The sequence below is a fragment of the Pan troglodytes genome, chromosome 5 (genome assembly GCF_028858775.2).
Source record: "Pan troglodytes isolate AG18354 chromosome 5, NHGRI_mPanTro3-v2.0_pri, whole genome shotgun sequence".
Taxonomy (NCBI): Eukaryota; Metazoa; Chordata; class Mammalia; order Primates; family Hominidae; genus Pan; species Pan troglodytes.
Window position 1 is genome coordinate 30088380 of NC_072403.2, and position 23699 is coordinate 30112078.

General features: G+C 40.9%; 1 protein-coding gene across 2 annotated transcripts; it reads left to right on the top strand.

Moving 5' to 3' along the window:
* The first annotated feature begins 466 nt into the window (after window positions 1-466).
* NRSN1 (neurensin 1) lies at window positions 467-21722 on the top strand. 2 transcript variants are annotated; one of them, XM_054685635.2, is made up of 4 exons: window positions 467-632; window positions 2409-2500; window positions 8588-8785; window positions 19847-21722. In XM_054685635.2, the coding sequence occupies exons 3-4, from the start codon at window positions 8597-8599 to the stop codon at window positions 20243-20245; spliced, it is 588 nt and encodes a 195-aa protein (XP_054541610.1). In that variant the 5' UTR covers window positions 467-632; window positions 2409-2500; window positions 8588-8596; the 3' UTR covers window positions 20246-21722. The 2 variants fall into 2 exon arrangements, with proteins under 2 accessions (XP_054541610.1, XP_001175285.2); XM_001175285.7 differs by having other exon boundaries at window positions 2428-2500.
* The last annotated feature ends 1977 nt before the right edge of the window (window positions 21723-23699 follow it).

Sequence of the window (23699 nt, forward strand, 5' to 3'; positions counted from 1 at the left end):
GGAGGGTAACATGCTGTACAGGTCTGTAGTCTAGAAGCAATAGGCTCTACCATACAGCTAGGTGTGTAGTAGGCTGAACCACCTTGGTTTGGGAAAGTACACGCTATGATGTTAGCAGGACGAAATCGCCTAACCACATATTTCTCAGAGTATCACATCCCCATCATAATGCGACGCCTAACTGTATATTGAACCAGCCTTCTACGACCAAAATATGGTCTGGGCAGAAAAAAGCTTTGAAGAAGCACTAAGGCAGAGAAGGTGCCCATCCTGGTGAGCTTCGGCAGGGCCCAGTGACCAGCCTTCCATGGCCCTGACAGCTGCCCTAACAGAAGCACCAGCCTCGCGGTGCAGGCAGGAACAAGCCTGGCGCGCCAGACAGCTCGGCCCCGCCCACTCGCCGCTCTCGGGAAGCTGGAACCCTGCCCCTTTGGAGGGGGAGGCGGCGGCGGCGGCGGCGGCGGCTGCGCGGGCCTCGGGTGCGCGGGCACGCGGGACTCCCAGCTGTCAATCAGGCGCGGGCTGAGCTCTACGAGGCGGAGCGGCGGCGGTGGCGACGGCGATGGGACCCCAGCGAGAGATCTGCAGCTAGGCTGGCTGCACTTGCTCCACGGGTCAGGGGATCGGAGGGGGTAGGTAAAGCCACGCAGAGTCCAGGGGTGGCGGCTTTCTATTCTCCAAATGTCTTTCTCCAGTTCTCCCTCTCCTCCTTTTCTCTCTTTCCTTCCTCCTTCTTCATGCATAAATGTTCTTTCTCTCTCTCCCTCCCTCCTTCATTCACGTTTATTATATGTGCACCAATCTCCACAAAAAACATGAGTATTAAAATCGGTGAAAACATACAAATTAGGAAGAGCTAGCTCCATGCTTTGGTGGTTTGTGGTTTGCGTTATGTAAGAATTTGGGGCGGGGGGGGGCACGAGGGTCGTATAGCTAAAAACTTTAGAGTTTCCTTTCCATAAGATAAGAAAAGTTGTGTATTTGGAAAGAGTCAAATATATGTATCTAGAGTTTGCAAAGTTGGTTTGATTTATTTATCAGGCTGAATTGAGCCCCCACTGGCCCTCCCCACTCCTGTGCCACGTCTGAAAATGTTTCAGTGTTTTGGTGTGATCTCAGGACCTACTTCTTTGTGTTGTTAGACAGGAACATTAGGGTGGGGGTCAGACAGAGTCTGGAGGCCTCAAAGAAAACAGAGCTGGAATTTAACAGCTAATGTTTGTTTGATTGGTTCCTGGCACTGTAACAGAAATGTTTTCAGGACCTTGGAGAGCTCCTTGGGCGCCACATCAGGCCAGCCTTTGGTGAAGGACATGTGGGGAATCTTCAGCGAAAATGGAGAAGCTGACAGAAAAAAGAAGAGAAATGTAATTCAGAGAGGCAGAGAGAGACAGGAAAGAAAGAGATACAGATGGGGGTGGAGGGCAGGTGTTGGGGGAGGGAGGAAGAGGAGAATGTAGTGAATTTAGTGACCTATGATTGGCTTGTTTTCGTTTGCTTATCCAGATCCAGGAGGCTAATATAATTTGCTTCTTTCCCCCAAATCTGCCCACACACCACTCACAAAATTTGGGGGAAAGTAAATGGGTCTTGACGATTTGGCTTTGGTCCATATAGGCTGACCCTAGAAATGCAGAAAACAGTTTATCAGGCCTCAGCTAGGCTTACTCACCTCAAGTCTTCAGGTTCTCCTGCAAACAAATGGGGACCTGTTCATTAGAAAGAATTCTTAATGATCCCATAAAAAATATGGTCCCAGTTATTATCTTATTTCACATAACTAGAGTAATGTAGGAAACCAACAGCCTTATAGTTGGCAATGGCTTTTTAATCAAATTTTGCATGGGCACCTGCTTTTCTTAGGCAGCTGGAAAGCAAAATGATCATGATAGGAAGAAAACGGATATAGGAGTAAAACTCAGCCTAATGAGTAAATCATCCAAAGAGCCTTACGAAGTGTAAAATGTATGTAAACATATCAGAAAATATAGTGATTATAGGATGCATATATTTTACATTATAAGACCAAGCACCAGAAAAGATCCACTCTGAAGTATCTAGGAAGCAAGGAACTTTTTTAAATTTGGAATTTGTAAAATAGAAATGGATCAGTCTATTTGGAATTATTAACAACATGGAATATGGTTATATAAAAATGAGAATAGCACATATATAGTGTGTTATAATTTACAAAGCCCTTTTATGTCATCTCATTCACTTTATAAATTATTATGAGAACCCATTGAAAAGTTCTAAAATATAGTTTAGACTTTTGTTTTTTAGAAAGCTATCTCAATTCTTAAACACGAAGTTCTTTGTCAATGCTTTTGTCAACATTAAAATGATTCTTTATAAGTTATATGAATGACTTATGAAATTTAGATTTTGATCTGGATTACATTCTGCAGAGACTTTTTTCTTAAATAGGATTGAAGAATGAGCCATTAAAAGGAAAGATCAAGGAGTAAACCAGAAGAAGAAGAAAAAGAGGACTTCAAAGGTAGGACTCAACCTTATCACATGTAGATTCATAAGCACCCTGTGTATGCATGTAGATAAAGAAGAGATTAACAGAGAATATGGGTTCTTTTCTCATTTTAGCTTTGGATTTTATGTACCTTTTTAAAAAATGAATCTGGAAGAATTAAAGTAAATGATAACAAGTAAGATAATCTTACATTGTTACTCCTTTTTAAACATTATAAAAGTGGTTACATGTCCACTGACTTTGAAGGTATTTTAATAACTCAATATAAAGCCACAATCTCTACCACTGTTTCAGAAAAATAAAATATCTCTGAAATAATCCATTGGTAGGAACACGGTTCAGGATTTAAGAACATGCTTACATAATTTCAGAATGCCTGATTTAAAAGTGAAAAAGCTCTTAGCAGGCTTTCATGCCTTCCTGTATCCCCTATGAGTCTGACTGAATCTTTTAAGGAACTGACCTTTTGGCTTGGTGTTGAATAAGTGGTCTAAATTGTCTATGTGCCTATACTTTGTCTTTTGCAGCACTGGCCCTGTGGAAAAGTGGCTATAATGGGAACCTCAGTCTCATTATCTCAGAATCATTTTATGGGAGAGAAAAGCAGCATGAAAAATTGAATGATATTTCAAAGAAAATAAATAGAACAGGGCCTGCGCCTGGCCGCACAACTGACTCACACATAGTGTCACAGGAAAACACTCATATTTGTTGCCTCTCTTCTCTCAAGGAGACCATGAAGACAAAGAATATAATGTCTGTAATGTTCTTAGAGTTTCATGAGGCATAAAAATTTATTTCTGCTTCAAGGCTATGAACATTTATAAAGGAAAATAAAAAGTAACTGCATATATTAGACAGAAATTTAAATTTCCAACACATTGATACTACAGTCTATTGGCACACATAGTGATATCACAATAGCACATGCATGAGCTTGTTTCCCTAATACAGGAATAATTCAAGGAATTCTCAGCATTTGTACTCCCTTTACCTCTTGATGATGCCCATTTTGTTATGTTTATTGCTTCAGGAGTGTGTGTCCTTGTAACCCAAGAGTCCACTGAGGGCAGACCTGGCTCCACTCATCTTCATAACTATTATTTATCTCACAGGTGCCTGGCACGTAGTGCTTTAAAAACACTGAAGGAAGGGGAGGATGAAAAATGGAGGACTACTCAGGCCTTCAACCACACCAACCCATGTAGAACTCTGCAGGAAGTTTCAAAGTACTGGAGATTAAAGTGGTCAACAGTACAGAAAATGTCCCTGCCCACATGTAGCTTACACTCTATCATGTATATGGTCTGTCAGACCATAAGTAAATAAACCACACATAGAATATCAGATAGTAACAAGTGCTAGGAAGAGGAACAAACCTAGACAAGGGGATAGAAAGTAATGGAACACTGATATTTAGATATATTGATTATAGAAAGCCTCTCAGAAGAATTTGGTAGGGAGTGGCAGCATAATTTTTTTCCCTCCTCTTGTCTCTGGGTTATGATAGGTGTGCTGAGTTGGTAAGAACTGAATATTCATTTAATGTATAACAGTGCATGCAGTTGAGACAGTTGCTATGGACAGGTTATAAAAAGAAGAAATCCATGGATGGATCCTCATTTATCAGCAAGTAGAGCATCCTTCAGAGAGAATAAAAACAACTCTCTCTTCATAGATAACCAAACAATCACACACAAAAGTTGCTTGTGCCCAATCATCATGGCCATGCTGGCAGGGAGGATGCAACAGGCTCCATCAGAGTGTTTACAGAATGAAGACTAATGTGGATTGAATTAAATATAATACTAAAGAGTGTGTTTACTCATCCCCTCTATCCATGTACCTCCTGTGATATTAAAGCTTTCTGTGAATAAAAAAGGCTCTCTAAAATATGTTCATTAACAACAATCATAGATTTAACCTTTTTGTTGTTGCTACTACAGCTATTGAAATATAGACATGAGAAATCTTATGAAACCTTGATCTTTAAGTAAATACTAAGCCAAAGTAAAAAGCCTTTGCACATAGCTTCTGTTTCTGTCTCAATTCTAGTTTGTTGTATACAGTTTAATAACTGCCCAGTCTTTAAAGTGACTTTATGAAGTGACCTCACATACCTTTTTATGATACCAGAAGTGTCCATCAATCAAATAAGGTTCCAAATAACTGTAACATGGGGACAAAAAGTTACTGACTTCCCTAGGAGATGTATAACTCTCTGTTGAGATTTTGTAGGTCCAAATCCATCACTCTAACATGTTATATTTTAAAATTCATGTTCTTCCAAGTCATTCTCCTCTAGGAGTGAATTCCAGGTAGTTATATGTTTGGGAAGATGTGTGATACCTGTCAGACCCTCGGGGATCCTATTTTAGGCAACATACGTGATACTGAAGTAACTTGTTAAACAACATACAAACATTTAGTCTACCTAGTAGCAAGTAACTAACCAAACTAGTTATATGCCCTTTTTAAAGGGAAGCTGCATACATACTAGTATAAAGTAAGAATTTGAGCTGTCAGTAAGGATATGGAAGGAGGTAGGAAATCAGTAAACCTAGTTGTTCGTTCAATAAAAAAATGATAGAGTCATTCTGTACAGACAAACTAAAAATCCTGAAAAGCTACAACTGGAAGGAATTAGAGATTAATCTGGTCCAACCCTCTTACTTTAAGGATGATGAAACCATAGCCCAGAGAGGCTAATGAGCTTGTCTGGAATCTCCTGACCAGTAAGTTGCAAATCAAAAAATGGCAGTAGAGTCCATTCTCTGCCCCGTGTAGGTAGCACAAAACAGACCATGTTCTTGTTCATGTTTTGTGCCCCTGGAGGAGAAAGTAAGGCGCTTTGGAATTCCTTTTCTGGAATGTAGCTAACATAGCTAAAAATCCATGGCTTCAAGTAGAGCCTTCAATCACTCAGGCTCAAAAACATTTGTTTTATGACACTTTCTATCTCTTTTATGATTTTACCTATATTGTTTTTAACAAAGTTAGACAACTGGGTCTTATAAAGCAGAAACATTTAACCTACTGTTCTGGTAGCAAACTGTGCAGGGAATGGCTATAATGTATCACACGGTCCTTCTCTGCATCAAAGCTCAATCCTGGGAAAGAACAACTTCAGCATCTAAGGAAATATAACTCTTACTGTTGCTATGAGGGATTTTTTTTATTCCTATCATATCTATTTTTGTCCCTTTTTCATGTTAAAGTCTCTGATGCTTTATAGAAAATCTGAAAATATATATTTAGAGGAGGTGGTTCTGACTATGCAAGTATATGATTCAGTCCATACTCATGCTTCTTGTGTTGTCATCTTTCATCTGTTCCCTGACTCATGGTGTAACCTTTAGTAGATGATTTTTCTATGCCTCAGTTTCCTAGTTGACAAAGCAGTTAGTAATACCAATCCCACCTCGCCTGGACTGAAATTTGCATTAGAATGCCTTAAAGGAAAATGCCTTTAAAATTATGCCACTTATATACCAATGGCAATAGGCTCTTGTTAATCATCTTCATTGTATAAGCATTAAATAGAAGGTACTGAAGAGATCGTCCTAGTGCTTAAAATATTAAAACTAGGTTAATATTCTTTTGATCTGCCAGATTTTGCTGCTCTACTCAGGCAAAGAACATTCTAAAAACCTTGACTTTTTATGAAATCATATCTTTCTAAATGTTTTAAAGCAAATGTGTTCATGTGTGGGGGAGTGCAGGTGTGGGTGTGTATGTGTAGACTCTTGCCTCCCTGCACTCTTTCCCTGGGTGATTTCTTTAGATGGTAGCTATACCTGAAACAGAAAAAAAGCACAGGAGCTAACAGTTAGTTGGTTTTAATTGACCAACAGCTAAAAAGATGAGGTTATTGGTCATCATTAATAGCACCATTTTTCTAAGACCAGGGCCATGTTTTCCTCAATTTGACTACATTCTTAACCAAAACTCATTTGTAGCTAAGGGCACATATTTAAAGATGTGCTAATGGGTTTACTTTGTGCCCACTGCACAAGGAATTGCTGACTATCCCTGGTTCCAACTTTGATTTTAGCCCCATAATTCTATCCAATCAAACTAACTGGCCACATATAGGCATTTGATGGGACTGTAGATCGATATTTTTCTTTTGTAGATAAACATTACTAGCTGGTTGCTTGATAAGTAATTGGAAACATTTAATATGCCTCTGTTGGCCTGGATTACAGCACAAGCTCTGAGAAAACCTGGCTTAATAGAAAAATAACCTTCTATGTTGTTCCCCACTTTGTCACGTATAGACTATGTCCACATAACTAAAACTATCTACAGGATACTTTTTTTTGGAAGAAGTCTGATTTATTTGAAAACACAAAAATAACCACCTTCATTTATATTCAAACAGTGTGGCAGCTATATTGTGGACTAAAGAGTTCTTTCAGAATTTTATATTTCTTTTATTATTTCCACTTTTTAATATTATACTTTAAGTTCTGGGATACATGTGCAGAATGTACAGGCTTGTTACATAGGTATACATGTGCCATGGTGATGTGTTGCACCTATCAACCCATCACCTAGGTTTTAAGGCCCACATGCATTAGGTATTTGTCCTAATGCTCTCCATCCCCTTGCTCCCCACCCCTTGACAGGTGTGTGATGTTCCCCTCCCTGTGTCACTGTGTTCCCATCTATCTGCAGGATAATTTAAAACTCCAAACACGTATTTCACATTTCCAGCTATACATTTATTTGCTTATATGGAGATCAGAAATTAAGACGATAACTGACAATTCCCTTATTCAACAAAATTACTGTCACTCAGTAATTCTTTCTTTTTTTTAACCATGATTAGCAACAAAATCCATATAAATGCGTCTCTCTAAGGGTATCAATTAGGTCAAATAAAGTAGAAATTTCCATCTTAAAAAGGCAGAACCCAAAACAACCTGCCTAGGACATAGTTTTATTTAACAGTTCTCTGAGTTCTTACTTACAGTAGACACTTCATGGAAAATAATAAAAGGCTGTGTCCACTCTCCACATTATACTCTAGCCACCCACATGGACAGATGTATCCACAAATAATGGGTAAAATATATGGTGTTAGAGTTAGTGAGGTGTAAATTATTGGCCAAGCCATTTGTGATTAATAAAGCATGAGGCATAAATTGCTCAGCAGCTTTTTAATAAAGCTTCATACAACTTGACAATTAGTTAAAATGTCAGAGGAAGATACATGAGATCGGAAGGCAAAATTTCGAACTAGTAAGAGTAATGCGGTGTAGATTCCACAAGGAAACATAGTTAAAAATCTGAGAGGACAGTCTAAGACAAACTCCATCTTCAGCAAATGAGAATGCCTGCCCAATTTAACATGTAAGTGCAAAGACAACTAGATTCTAAGAGATTAAAGATTTCTTGTCAAGGCAATAAAAAATCTCAGCTTCTTTGTTGCCATTTCTTGTGTGCTTCATGCTTAAATGTGTACCTAATTTATGTGAGTTGTGCTGTTGCATCTCATTTCATTTATGGAGATGCAGTTCTAGTCATTGAGTGTTTAGGTAATCTTGCATTAAGCAAAAAAGAACAGCTTATAAGAAAGACAGGTTTGTTGTTGTTGTTGTTGTTTGTTTGTTTTATTGAGATGGAGTCTCGCTCTGTCGCCCAGGCTGGAGTGCAGTGGTGCGATCTTGGCTCACTGCAAGCCCCGCCTCCCGGGTTCACGCCATTCTCCTGCCTCAGCCTCCAAAGTAGCTGGGACTACAGGTGCCCACCACCACGCCCAGCTAATTGTGTGTGTGTGTGTGTGTGTGTGTGTGTGTGTGTGTGTGTGTGTGTGTGTTTAGTAGAGACAGGGTTTCACCGTGTTAGCCAGGATGGTCTCCATCTCCTCACCTCGTGATCCTCCCTCCTCGGCCTCCCAAAGTGCTGGGATTACAGGCGTGAGCCACTGCGCCCCGCCAAGAGAGATGGGTCTTTAAAAGTACCTTTTCTGTAATAAAAAGAGCATCGTTCAACTAGGCATACATTACTCAGTCTGGTTCTTACCTTTCATATGTCTTTTGATCCTGTGGCCAAAGCCTGTGGCATTAATCCATGTGGATGTTGTCATTCCAGCTGGGAAGGATGAGTTCTTGCAGCAACGTCTGTGGGTCCAGGCAGGCACAGGCTGCAGCTGAGGGCGGTTACCAGCGCTATGGAGTCCGGTCCTACCTGCACCAGTTTTATGAGGACTGTACAGCCTCAATCTGGGAGTATGAGGATGATTTCCAGATCCAAAGATCACCTAACAGGTGGAGCTCAGTATTCTGGAAGGTAAGGAAGGAGCATGTGTTTAACTTAGGGAATGGAAAAATTATTGGACATGGTTAATACTGCAGCTGTGGAGGATGGAGAGGTTTAGTACTCGCTGTGTGTGCATCACTCTTGGTGATACTAAATGCATTTTTCTTACCTTAGGAAAGAAGAATCTAAACCTTGGGCCAAAGAAAGCCTCTAAACACAGCACAACTATTGATGAGCAGGTTAAACATAAATAGGTGCAATTGCCATATGAATTATTATTATTGCTACCGTTAAAAATATGCCATTAAATTCACTAATTGAAGCCATCCATAGGCAAAACATTATATTCTTTCAGTCTTCCTTACAGGCGTGGTAAGTATCATCTGACAAGTTGCAACAATTATTAAAAAGAAATCGTTAGGTATTTAGAGAGAGTTAATGATGAAATGTAGTACAGTGGTCAGTATACCAGCTCCATCTCTACCGAGTGTGTGATCATGAGGCTTTCTGACCCCAGCTTCCTCAAATGAAGGAATCTCATTAGACAATGTATTTAGTCCCTCAACAGATAATTAGTGAGCATCTACTCTGTGCCAAGAGGGTTCAAAGTGCTGGAGGTTAAAGTGGTAAACAGGGAAAGAAAAAGTGACTTCCCTCATGGAGCTTACATTCTATCATGAGAAACAGGCTGTAAACAAAGAAACCACATGATAGAATGTTAGGTAGTGATAGTGCCATGGATGACAGGGGGTGATGGAGACTGGTATTTGGATATGCTGATGGTAGAAGGCTTTCAGAAGAGATGCCATCTCAAGGAATACCAGGATGAGTTGAGGGAACAGACCTGACTGAAGGTCATCCTAGACTGGGAAAATAGTAAGTCCAAAAACTCTGAAATGGGAACAAGTTTGGTGTGTTTGAAAATGATCCAGAGGTCTCCAATCTGGTTGGAGTGGGGTGAGAAAAGGGACAGGCAATGAATTAAGAAAAATAACAAGGCACAGATGATTTATGTAGAGCCTTGTACACCACAGTGAAGTCTTGGGTTTTTACCTCGAGAGACATGGGAAGCCACTGGAAGAGGCTGATTAATTCAGAGGGTGTTAAAGTACTCAGGCAAAAGATGCTGGTGGCATTAGCGGAGATGGTGAAAAGTAGTCAGATTTAGGTAAAGGTTATGCCTATTAGACATCCGAGTAGTGATCTCTAGTGACGATTTAAATATATCAATCTACAACTCATAGATTGGGAGTTATTGACACATAGAATCTATACAAGGCACTGGACTTCTGAGATCATCCAGGAAAAGAGTGTGGACATAGAAGAGAAGAGGGCATTGGGACATTCCAACATTTAGAAACTAAGAAGAGGAAGAGGCTTCAGGGATACTGAGAAGATGAACCTTAGATAATGCCTAAGGTCTTCCTTAATCTTTGTTTCTCCCAAAAGATCCCAGAATTTTTTGACATGGACATTGACATAAACTTGCAATTTATTGGCCATATAGTGTAACAAGAGGCGGTATAGCATAATAATTATAAACACAGATTCTAACCTCAGACTACATGAGCTCAAATCCCAGCTCTTTTGTTTAATCATTCTGTAACCCTGGGCAAATTAATTGGCCTTATGGGGCCTCTAATGGTGATACTTATAGCACCTACCACATAAAAGATATGAGAATTAAATGAGATAGTATTTACAAAGAGCTTAACAGTGTCTTGGTATGTACTTAATAAGCATTAGCTATATTAGCTACTATTAGTGGTTGCTGTATGAAGCACTGAGTTCTTAAATGGGAAAAAAAGTTGAAATATAGTTAATAAATCAAGTATTAAGTAACACAGTTGTTAACATGGATAACCCAAGACCTGTGTTAATTCAACGTCATGTTGTTGTCACATACTCTGCATCAGAACTGGTCAAGTCAGCATCCTTGCCCTGTAGAAATCTCACCTCTGATGAATCCTTACTGGCTTTAGCCAATGAAATGCACAGCCAAGCTTGGCACATCTTGTATTTACCCAGATATGTGGGTGGTTGTTTCCCTATTTGTCAAAAAAAAAAAAAAAAAAAAGCATTTGCCTGACAGATCTGTTGTGCCAAGAGCCCAAAATGCCACTGACACACAGAATATTGTAAGTGTTCATGGAACTCCAAAGCACTGGTTGTTATGTGATTTGTGAAGCTGTAAACCCATCAAATAAAACATAGTTATGGGTTTATAACAAATAACTCACAGTGAATTAGCAACCCCAGAATTCATATTTCATTATTTTCTCCCTTCTATTTTGCACAAACAAGATCCAAAAATATTTATTTACTGCTGTGCTGGAGTCCTAGATGTATATCTTAGCCACAAAACACAAGAAGCCTAGTGTCAACCTGACTGACCTAGGAATTCACTGTCTTAGAGACCTCATCTCTATCAAGGGATAAACCAACTGTTCCTGGGTTTCCTCCTAGGGAATATGAGTGAATTCATGCCAGTGGATTTATGAAGTGCTTTGTACCAACACAGGAAAAAGCACTAGCTATGCTCATGTTTCTATTATGATTCTTTTTCATGTTTTTTTTCTTTCAATCAAATTGCATCTGTAGGTGGTTCAAATTGCTGGCTTCTCCTTTCCCTGCTTCCACTGTAGTGTTGCAAGAGTCATGTTGGCCTCTCACTGGGGGCTGTGCTCACAGTGCTTTGATAGGACTCTGCTCTTGAGGCATCTTTACAGCAGTGGGCAGCATGGCAAGACTTAATGAGAAAGGAGATTGGAATCAAATGGGTCTGAGTTAGAATCTTTATTGCATGCATCTGCATAACATCTATTTCACAGTATCATTCTTCCTCTCTTTCTTCAAATGTGTAGCTGTCCAACATTCACCAGGCTCTGGGATTCTGATGTAAATAAGATCTTCTTTTTCAGAGGTGAACAAATATTCTTCAAATATGAAGAAGATCTTTTCTTCACCTCTGAATAAGATATAGCCCTTGACCTGAAGGAGTTCACAGTCAAATAGGGGAGGTGGCCATGTACACAGATTGTTGTTTTTTTTTTTAAATTTTATTATTATTACACTTTAAGTTTTAGGGTACATGTGCACAATGTGCAGGTTTGTTACACATGTATACATGTGCCATGTTGGTGTGCTACACCCATTAACTTGTCATTTAACATTAGGTATATCTCCTAATGCTATCCCTCCCCACTCCCCCAACCCCGCAGCAGTCCCCGGAGTGTGATGTTCCCCTTCCTGGTACACAGATTGTTATAATGCAATATACTAAATGCTCCCCTTAAAGCAGGCACAATACTTACTGGGAGCACAGAGGGGCAGGGTGGAGTGGGTATCTGATGCAGACTAGGGAAGAAATGGCTCCAAGAGGAGGTCACATGTGAGCAAGCAGGAACGGGGCATCCCAGTAGAGAGAAAAGTATTGCAAAAGCTAAGAGTCATGGGAGAGTACAGCATGTTCAGGAGACTGCAAAGAGTTCCCTGTGGCTGGGGTAAATGTTCAAAAGTTGAAGAAGAGGAGTCAGGAGTTGAACCTGGGAATGCATACAAAAGTCAGTTCACAGAAGACTCTGAAAGGCCATGTAATAGAAATTTCTCCATAACATTTCAGCTTGAATACAGTGAGGGGGCAAGATAATGAATCTAAGCTTTCGTAGTTGGGATGTCACAATCAGGTATAAACACACACACGTGCACAAACACACACATACACAGAGTGCCGCACACTTTCTCTGTGCTTCAGAGGTCCTAGGTTGCTGCATGACTACCTCAGCCACTTCTAATTTATCCCACTGCCTGCAGCTGATGCCATCTATAAAAATCGATGTAACACAGTCCCATCACCCATTGCTGCTGCCCCAAAATCAATCAGGCTATGGTGGAATTTTTTTTCATATCTTTGCCTTTGACCTTGACTAAGGCTGTTGCCACTTGATTGTCCACGCAGCAAACAGCATCATATGCAGGTGTCAAACCAATGGGAGCAGTCTTCTCACCCCCAGTCATTCCCTCCTCACCTCAGGGTTATCTTCTTGCCTTCTCCTCGACCTCTCTCAGAAACCTGTACCAGCCTATGTCAGAGGTTAATATGTCATGGAGGCATTTAATGGCGATGTGCAGGTGCAAGGTGTGACCGCCTCCTCCACAGCCTTACTAACTGTGAAAGTGACTCCGGTCCCTCTCTTTCCTCTCAAGACCCAGGTTAAGTTCCTCCTATCTGCCCTGACCTCTCCAGTTCCCCCTCTTAAGCTAAGTCAGAGTTTAAACTTAAGTCCTTGTTTTTTCCTTCAAAGTTTTGCTAGATACTGAGAAGTTAGTTTTATACTAGAGATGAGAGGAGCTGTGGAAGACTCTGCTTTTTAAATCGCAAATAAATATTGTATATATTTGTCATGTACAACATGTTATTTTGAAATACATATATATTGTGGCACGACTACCTCAAACTAACATGTACATTACCTCACATCCTTTTTTGTGGTAAGAACACTTAAAATCTATTCTTTCAGCAATTTTCAAGAACACAATACAGTCTTATGGACTATAGTCACCATGTTGTACAATAGGTCTCTTGAATTGATTCCTCTGAGTTGAAATTTTGTATCTTTTAAACAAAATCTTCCCAATCCCCTCTCCCACTCCCTCCCCGTTCCTCTCTACCTCTATGATTTCAACTTTATTAGATTCCACATATAAGGAAGATCATGCGATATTTGTCTTTCTGTGCCTGGTTTATTTCACTTGACATAATGTCCTGTGGAAGACTACTAAGAAGAGAAGCCATGTGGTATAATTTCTGTTTATAAAAGATTTCTCAGATTGCCTTTGAAGGATGGAGCAATGGAGATCATCAGGACACTGTTGCAATGATCCAGGCAAGATATAATAACGGCCTGCACCATTAGAGTGCAGTGGACGAGACAGAAAAGATTCAAGAGATTTTTATGAGATAGAGTGACTAAGATTTAATATCCACCACTATGACTGTGAGGAACAATTTCACGAATGGGTGGATGGGAAGAACGCAAATAGAGAAAATGGGAAGGAAGTGGCAGAGCACCATTTTTACTCTTTTGGGTTTGAGGAGTGTTTGGGACATTTTTATGTAGATATTCCTGTTGGTTGTCAGAAATATGGTCTAGAGCTCAAAACAGAGATCCAGGCTGGAGTTGGAGGTTTGGAAGTCATTGGTAACAGGTGGGAGTTGAAACTGTAGCTTCCGATTAAACGCTAAAGAGAACATAGTGAATAAGAATAGGTGGAGGTCAAGGATAGACTCCTGAACCAGACGTGGTGGTGTGTGCCTATAATCCCAGAGGACTCAGGAGCCTGAGGAGGGAGGATTGCTTCAGGCCAAGAGTTCAAGGCTGCAATGAACCATGATTGCACCATTGCACTCCAGCCTGAATGACAGAGAGTGACCCTGTCTCTAAAAAAGGTGGGGAAGGGTAGAATCCTGGGGAACACTAATAATTTACGAAGAACATCCAGCAAAGCAGGTTGACAGTGAGTTGTTTGGAGCAGAGATACACAGAGGAGACAGTGTGTCAGAGATAACCACGGGGAAGGGTTTCAAGAAAGTATAAGTGTTTAATATCAATGAACGTAGAATATTTAAGTGAGCCTAAAAAATAAATTAGATTTGACATTAGGTTTGACAATTAAGAGGTCCTTTGTAACCTCGGAGAAGCAGGTTTAAGGAAATTGTGGAAGACTAAGCGTGGCTGTCAAGGGCAGAACGGACATCGAGGAGTAGGAAGAGAGGGACGCAGAGCTGGAGAATTGCTTTCGAAGATGGAGGCAGTTGAATGTGTTTATGCGCTGGAAGAAGGAATCTCTGTTAGGTGGAAGAGCTGATGTGATTTCACTGCCCAGGTGAAATGGTCTAAGAAGATTGTGAGGTCAGGCTGTGGAAGGACCTCGATTATCGCCAGGCATCGGTTCTTGCTTCATAAAGCTCAGTGTCAAGCTGAGGCAAGCAGGGACAGATGAGCTACAGTCTGCCACTGCTGCTGGCAGACATCACTGCTCAGAGCTCAGGAGAGGTCAGCACAGCCCTCAAGGGCTGATGCAGAAGAAAAAGCCCATCTTCGCTCTTGATGCGCTTCCCCTAAATAACCTCTAACCCAGATGGCGCCTTGCACATGCAGCTCCATCCAGCATTCCCTGCACGCCAGGCTGTTCTTCCCAGCCACGCAGGTTCGCGCTTCCAACAGTCATTCCTGCCTCCTCTCTGCCAGAACAGCTGCGCCGCGACTGCTGCCAGCTCTGTCTATTGGAGTAAACTGCATTTTCAGGCCTCATCAGCTCACTGGGAAACAATGAAAGGATGTTGGTCAAAATAACAGCAGTCTCTGGCCTGTAGCCCCCACCAGCAGAATTTCTGGCATATAAATAAGTTCTCTTTCCTTTCCAATTTTCCTTTCCAGCAGCAGGAACTGGGTTTTCACACATCCTCCCACAGCCAAGAGTGGAATCGGAAGTTATAGCACAAAAACTGTCCTCGCTGCTGTTTCGGGAGTTTGTTACCACCTGGAGAGACCCTTCTCTGTCACCATTGGGATTGGCCTTACCACCCTAAGGCCCCAGGTTGCTCTGCTGAGCCTGGAGGAGGACCCTTCCAAAGCATTCCAACTCTTCTGTGTGGCCCTAAACAAGGCTGCTTTGCTTCCTCAGAACTTTAAACAACTTCTGCATTGCAATTTTTTGACTCTTTCCATTTGGGAGTCCTCTTTCTGTTAGACCTGGGACCAATTCGACTTTGAACTGTGTCCAGAGATAATTTTTATGATACTGTATGGAATTGCTCCCTCAATTTTTATCCTTTCCAGTACTCAGCATGGTACCAAGACTAAGCTGATGAGTCCCAACTGCTCTCCTCACCTCCCATATGCTACTCATGACAGACTCCTTCGTACCTATCATCCCACGCTCTCCCTCCCATGCTTTAACGTGTCTGGAATTCCCCAATGGGTGCGTCTCTCAGAGATTCTCATTAAAGACTGGCATTAACAGCCCCTTCAGAAGCCTTGAAGTCAGCTGTTCACTGTGCTGTCTTCCCCACTACAGAGGGCGAGCCTCTCTCTGATTCTCTGATGTCAATAGAAAAGAGAAGAAGGCTCAGAAAGCCTAGCCACGTTCCAGTTCTTCAAGTGAACAGGAATTCTGCCATCTGAAAGCCATGGTTTGCATTTTAGCTTCTGAATGATAGTCCAGGAGTGGATTTTCATCGAAAGCACTGCTCAGCTGAGGAGCAGACTGCTCTGAGAATCAATCACCTGGCTCTGTGTTCAGCAGTCTGATGGTTTAAGTTAGGCAGGCAGGACGGTTTATTGAGCGTCAGGCTGGAATAAGAGCTGTGGGGAGGCAAGACAGACACACACTGGTCTCACTTGCTCTTCAGAATCTCAGAAACTAAGATAACTTTCGGCTACCCTCAATTTTTGATAATTAATGCCAATTCTTCAGCAGGGAGGTAGTTTAGTGACATAGGAAGCATGTCACCATGGATAGTTAAATCAATTTTGCTTGTACATTCAGAATGTTCTGATATGAGTCATTTTCTAAAAGTTATAAATAATGGTTAGTCTTGGAAGGTAAATGTACTTGCCACCATTTTTAGAAAAATGTAGAAAGCAATCCAAAATGTTATATTTTACAGCCCAATTTTTCCCGTAGTACTTATGTCTTATATAGAACAGCTTTTTTTTTTTTTTCAGAAGACATCCTATTGACTCTTTTTCAGTTTCCTTACAATATGAGATACTGGAAATTTGTTCACATATGGTGGCTAAAACTCCTTTGAGGTTCAAATAAAAATAATAGAAAGAAATATACAAAATAGTATGGCGAAGTATTATGGGCAGAAGAAAAGTCATGGGTAGCAGGAATCACACAGATCTGGGTTAGAACTAGTCACACCACCTGCTATTTTTGGGATCATCAACTATGCTTTTTTTCTCTCTCTTTTTTTCCCGAGACAGAGTCTCACTCTTGTTGCCCAGGCTGGAGTACAACAATGTGATCTTGGCTCACTGCAACCTCCACCCACCCAGGTTCAAGTGATTCTCCTGCCTCAGACTCCCGAGTAGCTGGGATTACTGGCATGCCCCACCATGCCCGGCTAATTTTGTATTTTTAGTAGAGACGGGGTTTGACCAGGTTGGTCAGGCTTGTCTTGTGTCCAGAAGTGGTTCCTCCCGGTGGATTTTTGGTCTCTCTGACTTCAAGAATGAGGCCGCAGACCCTGGCAGTGAGTGTTACAACTCATAAAGGTAGTGCGGACCCAGAGTCAGCAGCAGCAAAATATACTGTGAAGAGCGAAAGAACAAAGCTTCCACAGGGTGGAAAGGGACCAGAGCAGGTTGCGGCTACTGGCGCGGGAGGCCAGCTTTTATATCCTTATTTGGCCCCGCCCACATCCTGCTGATTGGTCCATTTTACAGAATGCTGATTGGTCCATTTTTACAGAGTGTGGATTGGTGCATTTACAAACCCTTAGCTAGACACAGAGCGCTGATTGGTGTGTTTTTTACAGAGTGCTGATTGGTGAGTTTACAAACTTTTAGCTAGCCACAGAGTGCTGATTGGTGAGTTTACAAACCTTTAGCTAGACACAGAGCGCTGATTGGTGTGTTTTTTACAGAGTGCTGATTGGTAAGTTTACAAACCTTTAGCTAGACACAGAGCGCTGATTGGTGTGTTTACAATCCTTTAGCTAGACAGAAAAGTTCTCCAAGTCCCCACCGGACCCAGAAGCCCAGCCGGCTTCACCTCTCAGTCTCAAACTCCTGACCTCAGATGATCCGCCCACCTTGGCCTCCCAAAGTGCTAAGATTACAGGCATGAGCCACCATGCCCGGCTAAAGTATGCTTCTTTAACCTTATAATCCTCAGTTTCTTATAGGTGAAATGAGAACAAAAATACCTACTTCTCATAAGATGCTTGTGAAGATTAAACAAAAAACACATCTAGCATTAGCGCAGGTCATAATAGATGTTCAATAATACCAGTTATACTTTTCCCATTTTTGCTAGGGTGGTAGATTTGTGGATACGTTTTCCTTCTATTAGCCAAGCCTCCTTTATTAGTGTATTATCTCAAAAATTTAAATATTAAAGATTAATTTATGTTATGTATCTGGTTATTTTCCTAACCTTGTTATTCTAACTAAAAGCAATTAAGAACAGAAGGAAAGGAAAAATTACTTTAAAAAGTAATGGTGTTAGCTATTCCTTATTCCAAGTGCTGAGCAATCGTAATACTGTTACCAATGTAGCATAACAATTTTTCAAGGGGTGTCTTTCCAAATAAGAAGAATAGCTACTTATTACAATTTATAATTTTGCCAGATACAATGTATAACTTTGCCAGATACAAGGCTAAGTGCTTCTATGCATAGTCTCATTTAGTCCTCACAAGTCCTCTATGAGGTAGGTATTATGAGCATTTGTCATTTTATAGATGGGGAAATTAATGACAAGAGCTTTTAAGTAACTTTCCTTCTATGATTCAAGTGCTAGGTGGTGGTGGTAGAATCGAAGCATGAGTCCATTTATTTCAAACCTGTGGGCATTGACCACCAAATGGTACATCATTTCCATCTTTAGTATGTTACATTTCATTAGAACTTGAGCTAATGCAGTTTAATCTCCATCTGCTATTCTGAACACTTCCTAGCACCTGCACAAGTATACCCCAAATAGCTACATGTGAGAGGAGAAAGAACACTGGCCTGGGGATCAGCTCTGTGGCTTCTAACCCTGCCTCTGCAGCTTGCTAGCTGTCCATCTTTGGTCCATGACTTACCCTCTCTGAGGCTACATTTCTTTACCTGTAAACTGGCAATTAAGTTTCCTTCTCTGCTTATTTTGAAAAGAGGTGAGTAGTTACAAAGACTGTCCATGTCCTCCAGCCAAAACCACCGGGAACACACCTATATGTTGAACAAGTTGGATGTATTACTCATTACAGTAAGAAAGAATGTCACCATAGGGGACTGTGGGGCATTGCAATATGAGAGTGTGAAAAGGATGTATAATATTATAGGATGTGGGCTCTGGTTGGGTGATTTTGGGGAGGGTCTAATGAAGCAAGAGTTCACTCTGGATTGTTAGGGACAATTCTATGATTGGATATCTTAATATATCTTATGAATAGAGAGGACAGACTAGAGTGAGACTAAAGCCACCATGAGAAAGAAGTAGGCGTCATTCATATTAGCCAGGAGCGGGGGTCATGTCGTATTTTGTGGTTTTTACAAGGACCTTGTTTTTGTCTGTGCTTAGACAAAGTTATGAAGGGCCACTGTTTTGTCTCACTTCATCATGGTCACAGAATCAGCATGTGTTAATGTTCTGTGAGATGGTGCCTGGCAGAACAGCATGGCCTTGCTGTGAGCTCCTAGCCAGCTTCTAACAATGTCGAGGCCTAGGGGACAGAGTAAGGCCAGCTCCTGGATATCAGGGCTACTCTTCTTTTCCTCAAGACCAAATGAGACAATGTAAGCAAAAGAAGGTTTTGTCAACTGCAAAGCATTCTACAAATTAAAAAAAAAAGATATTTATATATATTTATATATTACATATCTACTTTTAGATATATGATATATATTATATATAATATATATCTTTAGGCATATAATATATATTATATATTTTATATATATCTTTAGATATATATAATATACATATCTTTAGACATATAATATATAATATATATATCTTTGGACATATATATTATATATATCTTTAGCTATATATAATATACCTTTAGATAATAAAAAGACTATATATATCTTTAGATATACAATATATGTATATCTTTAGATATATAATATATATATGATATATACATATATCTCAAGGCTGAGTGCTGGAGTTTTTGGTTGGCATTAAAATTAGAAAGATCATCTTTCACCTTTTTCAACAGAAAATTAAGTAAGTGTTTCCTGCAAATTTGGGGTAACTGGGAATATTCATTTCTCTCAAGAAACAAGACAAGTGCTGCCCTTGAGGGCTCAGGGGCGAGCCGAAGCACCTTCCTCACTCTATCTTGCTTCTGTCATTATCTACCTGTAGGTTGGACTCATCTCAGGTACAGTTTTTGTGATCCTCGGATTGACTGTTCTGGCAGTGGGCTTTCTTGTGCCCCCCAAAATCGAAGCATTTGGCGAAGCCGATTTTGTGGTGGTCGACACGCATGCTGTCCAGTTTAACAGTGCTCTGGACATGTACAAGCTGGCAGGAGCTGTTCTCTTCTGCATTGGAGGCACGTCCATGGCAGGGTGCCTGCTGATGTCGGTGTTTGTAAAGAGCTACTCCAAAGAAGAAAAATTCCTCCAGCAGAAGTTTAAAGAACGAATCGCAGACATCAAAGCCCACACCCAGCCGGTTACAAAAGCTCCAGGTCCAGGGGAAACAAAGATTCCAGTCACTTTGTCCAGGGTTCAAAATGTCCAGCCTCTACTGGCAACCTGAAACCTTTCCCACCCCAGTTCTTCTTGTCTGATTTATGCCCGTGGTTAAAAAGAGCAGGCCAGTTTTCGAGATAAAGAAGATTTGGCGTTGACTGCCCCAGGGCTGTGTTCAGCTGTGGGCAATATAACGGGTGGACTCACACTTGCTCAGTTCAGGCAGCTCTGCTGGAGGGCAGTGCCATGCCTAAGCCTGTGCACATGCATCCAGCTGCTTAAGATGGGTGCTTCCTTGTACCCGGCCACCAGAAACCCCCTGGAACTCCTCTTTCATAGATCGTGACTTTGTGTTATTTTCCGTGTTATTTGAAAGTGCCGAACAGTTTAGACCAGCTCACCAATGGCTAATGTGGTCCATTTTATTTTCTAATATTGGTTTATCTAATCTTTTCTGCGTGGTGCTGTCTTCCATTCCTGTCTCACTATGTGTAAGATTTTGTCATATGTGTTCATAGAAACATGGAATTCTCTGATTTTGAGCCGAACATGAGTTTTTTTTAACTATATCTTGACATGAGGTTCCTGACATTGGATACAAAGTTATCAGCATTCACAAATCTTTTTGTTTTCTCCATTTTTTTTTCCCCCTTTGAGATGAAGTGCTGTTCTTTTGCCTAGATTGGAGTACAGTGGTGAAATCATAGCACACTGCAGCCTTGAACTCCTGGGCTCAAGTGATCCTCCCACCTCAGCCTCCCAAGTAGCTGGGACTACAGGCACCTGCCACCACCCCCAGTTAATATTTTTTTTAATTTTTTTTAGAGGCAGGATCTTGCTGTTCAATTTTTTTTAAAAAGCTAAAATTGCCAACTTTAGAATCTTGACCAAAAAAATTAATTTTAGGAGCGTCTATTTATGCAGTGTTCAAAAGTACTGAATTAGAAACCAGGAAGTTTTAGTTCCTTCTACTACCTGTGTGATCTTGGGGAAATTATTTAACCTCTCAGTCCTAATTTTCCCCTTCTGTATAATGGGAGTTCTGGATCACAATATGTCTGGGCTCTCATTACCCAAACATCCGAGATTCCATTTTTGCCATGTGTCATCGAGTCTCTCCCCAACAGATGTTTGTGATGTTTTTGTGGCTGTCACCATGGTGGGATTCTTTCAGAATGAGACTCCTGGAAAGTCACTGAGTCAGCAGCCTTCACACCATCTACCCTTAAATATCCAACCCCAGCAATTTATACAACGCTGTCATATTTTTAAAAAAACAAAAGTAAGCCATCCTCAAATAAGGAACCCCTTGGTAGATATTAACCTTAAAAAGGGTTCTCATTCTCAAACAAGATGCTTTGTTCTCCAACAAGATGTTCATCTCATCACTTGCACTTTTGTTTTAATGTATGGATTCAGATTAGACTGAGAAAAATGGAAAATGTGACCTTGGTATTTTCTTAAAATTGTGCCACCTTAGAGCCCCCCACCCCCTTTTTTTTTTCTTCCTTCACTGGATAAATAAAATATGTGAACAAGTGGAACCTGAATTGCATTGTCATTCCTTCAGTGTGGTTATTTTCTCTCCGACATGTAATTTTCCATTCTGAGACTGAATAAGCTCTGATGTTTCCCCGGCTAAATGGAAGAATAAATGAAGCAATTAGTACTCTTTGTGCACAGTGTTTATTTTGCACAGTCCAGCATAAAACACAGGGCAAATCAGTATCCTCAGCAAGGATCATTGGCCAGATTTTGGAGAAATCATTCCAGTTTCCTCAGGTTCTCTATCTTCCTGTGGAAATACGATTTTAATTGTATTCTTTAAAGACTTATGCAAGCCCCCAAGCATCTGTTCAAGGCAACATCGTTTGAAGCTTTCCATGCTTGCTTCTGTCTTGCATACCAATGAATCTCTGAGGACGAGACTTGACTTGTAAAAGCCTCCAGAATGAAAAATGATGGCTGGTGGGAACTTCTAGGTACAGACATAACAGCAACTGTTTAAAAAGCAGCTCTATTCCTCAGATGAAGGCCTAAAAGAAGCCGAGGCGGATAAAGTAGGAGCTGGGTTTGCAAACAATTCAGCATGCCCTGTCTTTCCTGTTCAGCCCAGGCTTCGTGGAAGTGGGTACTTGTAAAGACCCTCCCAAGCCCACGAGGCAAGGATTGGGAGTTATTGTGGTAGAGCAGAGAAAGTTGGCTGGATTGGATTAGGAAATACAGTTTGATCTTTGGAAAGAATGCAGGCCGTATATAATCAGAGGCTGGGAAGCAGTGGACTACGCATTTTTTAAAGATATTTTCTGGCCTGGGTTGGGCAGACATCTCAATTGTATGGCAAACAAGGATGACCTTAGAGCTTTGATCCCAGCCTCATTGCTTGCACTAAACCAGTCCTTCCCTTCAGTACTGAAACTTCTAAAACAAAGGGAAACCGCATACCTATAGTGCTGAGATGGCAGCTGGAGAAACTTAGAAATGGTTTCTGGCCCAGAGGTCAGGTACACACAGGCACTTGGATAGAAACCTTAGATAATATGGGCCCACCCAGGCATACGTTTCCCCACCCCTTTGTCAACACTCATTGGCATTTTCTTAGGCACTTCCAGTGATCCCACACCTACTGTCCCACAGGTGAGCTGCTATATCTGATAATGGCTCTGTATGGTTAGGAAACCCATCCCTATGTCTTTCCAAACTCTGCGTTGCTAAACCTTCCACATGTTGGATAAGATTCCATAATTCAAAGTTACCTTGAAGTCTAATCCTCTTACATATGACCAGTGAGCTCTTGCTTTCAATCTTATCACCTCCCTGTTTGTCTTCTTCAGAGAGATATTTCTATAAGTTCTTAATGTTCCCAACTTAGTTCATGCCACCTATTAAAAGGTGTCCCCAGAGGTTTTAGAAATTATATATGTTAGAGATTCCCTAACTCCATTAATAGTGTTACTATGTGAACAGGACCTCAAGCCAGAATACAATAACAGAGGGCTGTGTAAGCAGCTCCTTTGTGGGCTCTCAAGGCCTCCTGGGATCTGTCCAGCTCCTTTCTGGTTTTATTATGGTTTTATTCTAGTCATATGCAACCAGTCTCCCCTCTCTAAATGTGCCTGCACTTTCATGCCCCTGTGCCTTCACTCACAATGCTTATTTTCCCAAGAATAACCACCTGCCTATTCTCTGGTTATGAACTCATCATTCAAGACCACATCAAGAAATAGCAGCAATAATAATAATAACTAACATGTATTGCATGGGAGGGATCATTGAAGCCTTTTATATGTATCAATTCATTTAATTTTCAAAAACCCTATGAGGTCAGGACTAATACCATATCCCCATTTTACAGGAAATGAAATCGGCAAAGAGAGCATAACTCATCCAAGGATAATCAGTAACTGACATATGCAAGATTTAAATTCAAGCAGCCTGACTCCAGAGGCTCTATGTTCCACCAATATGACAATATGTTCTTTTGCCTCTAGAAATGCCACCTTTTCTCTGCAGCTTCTCCT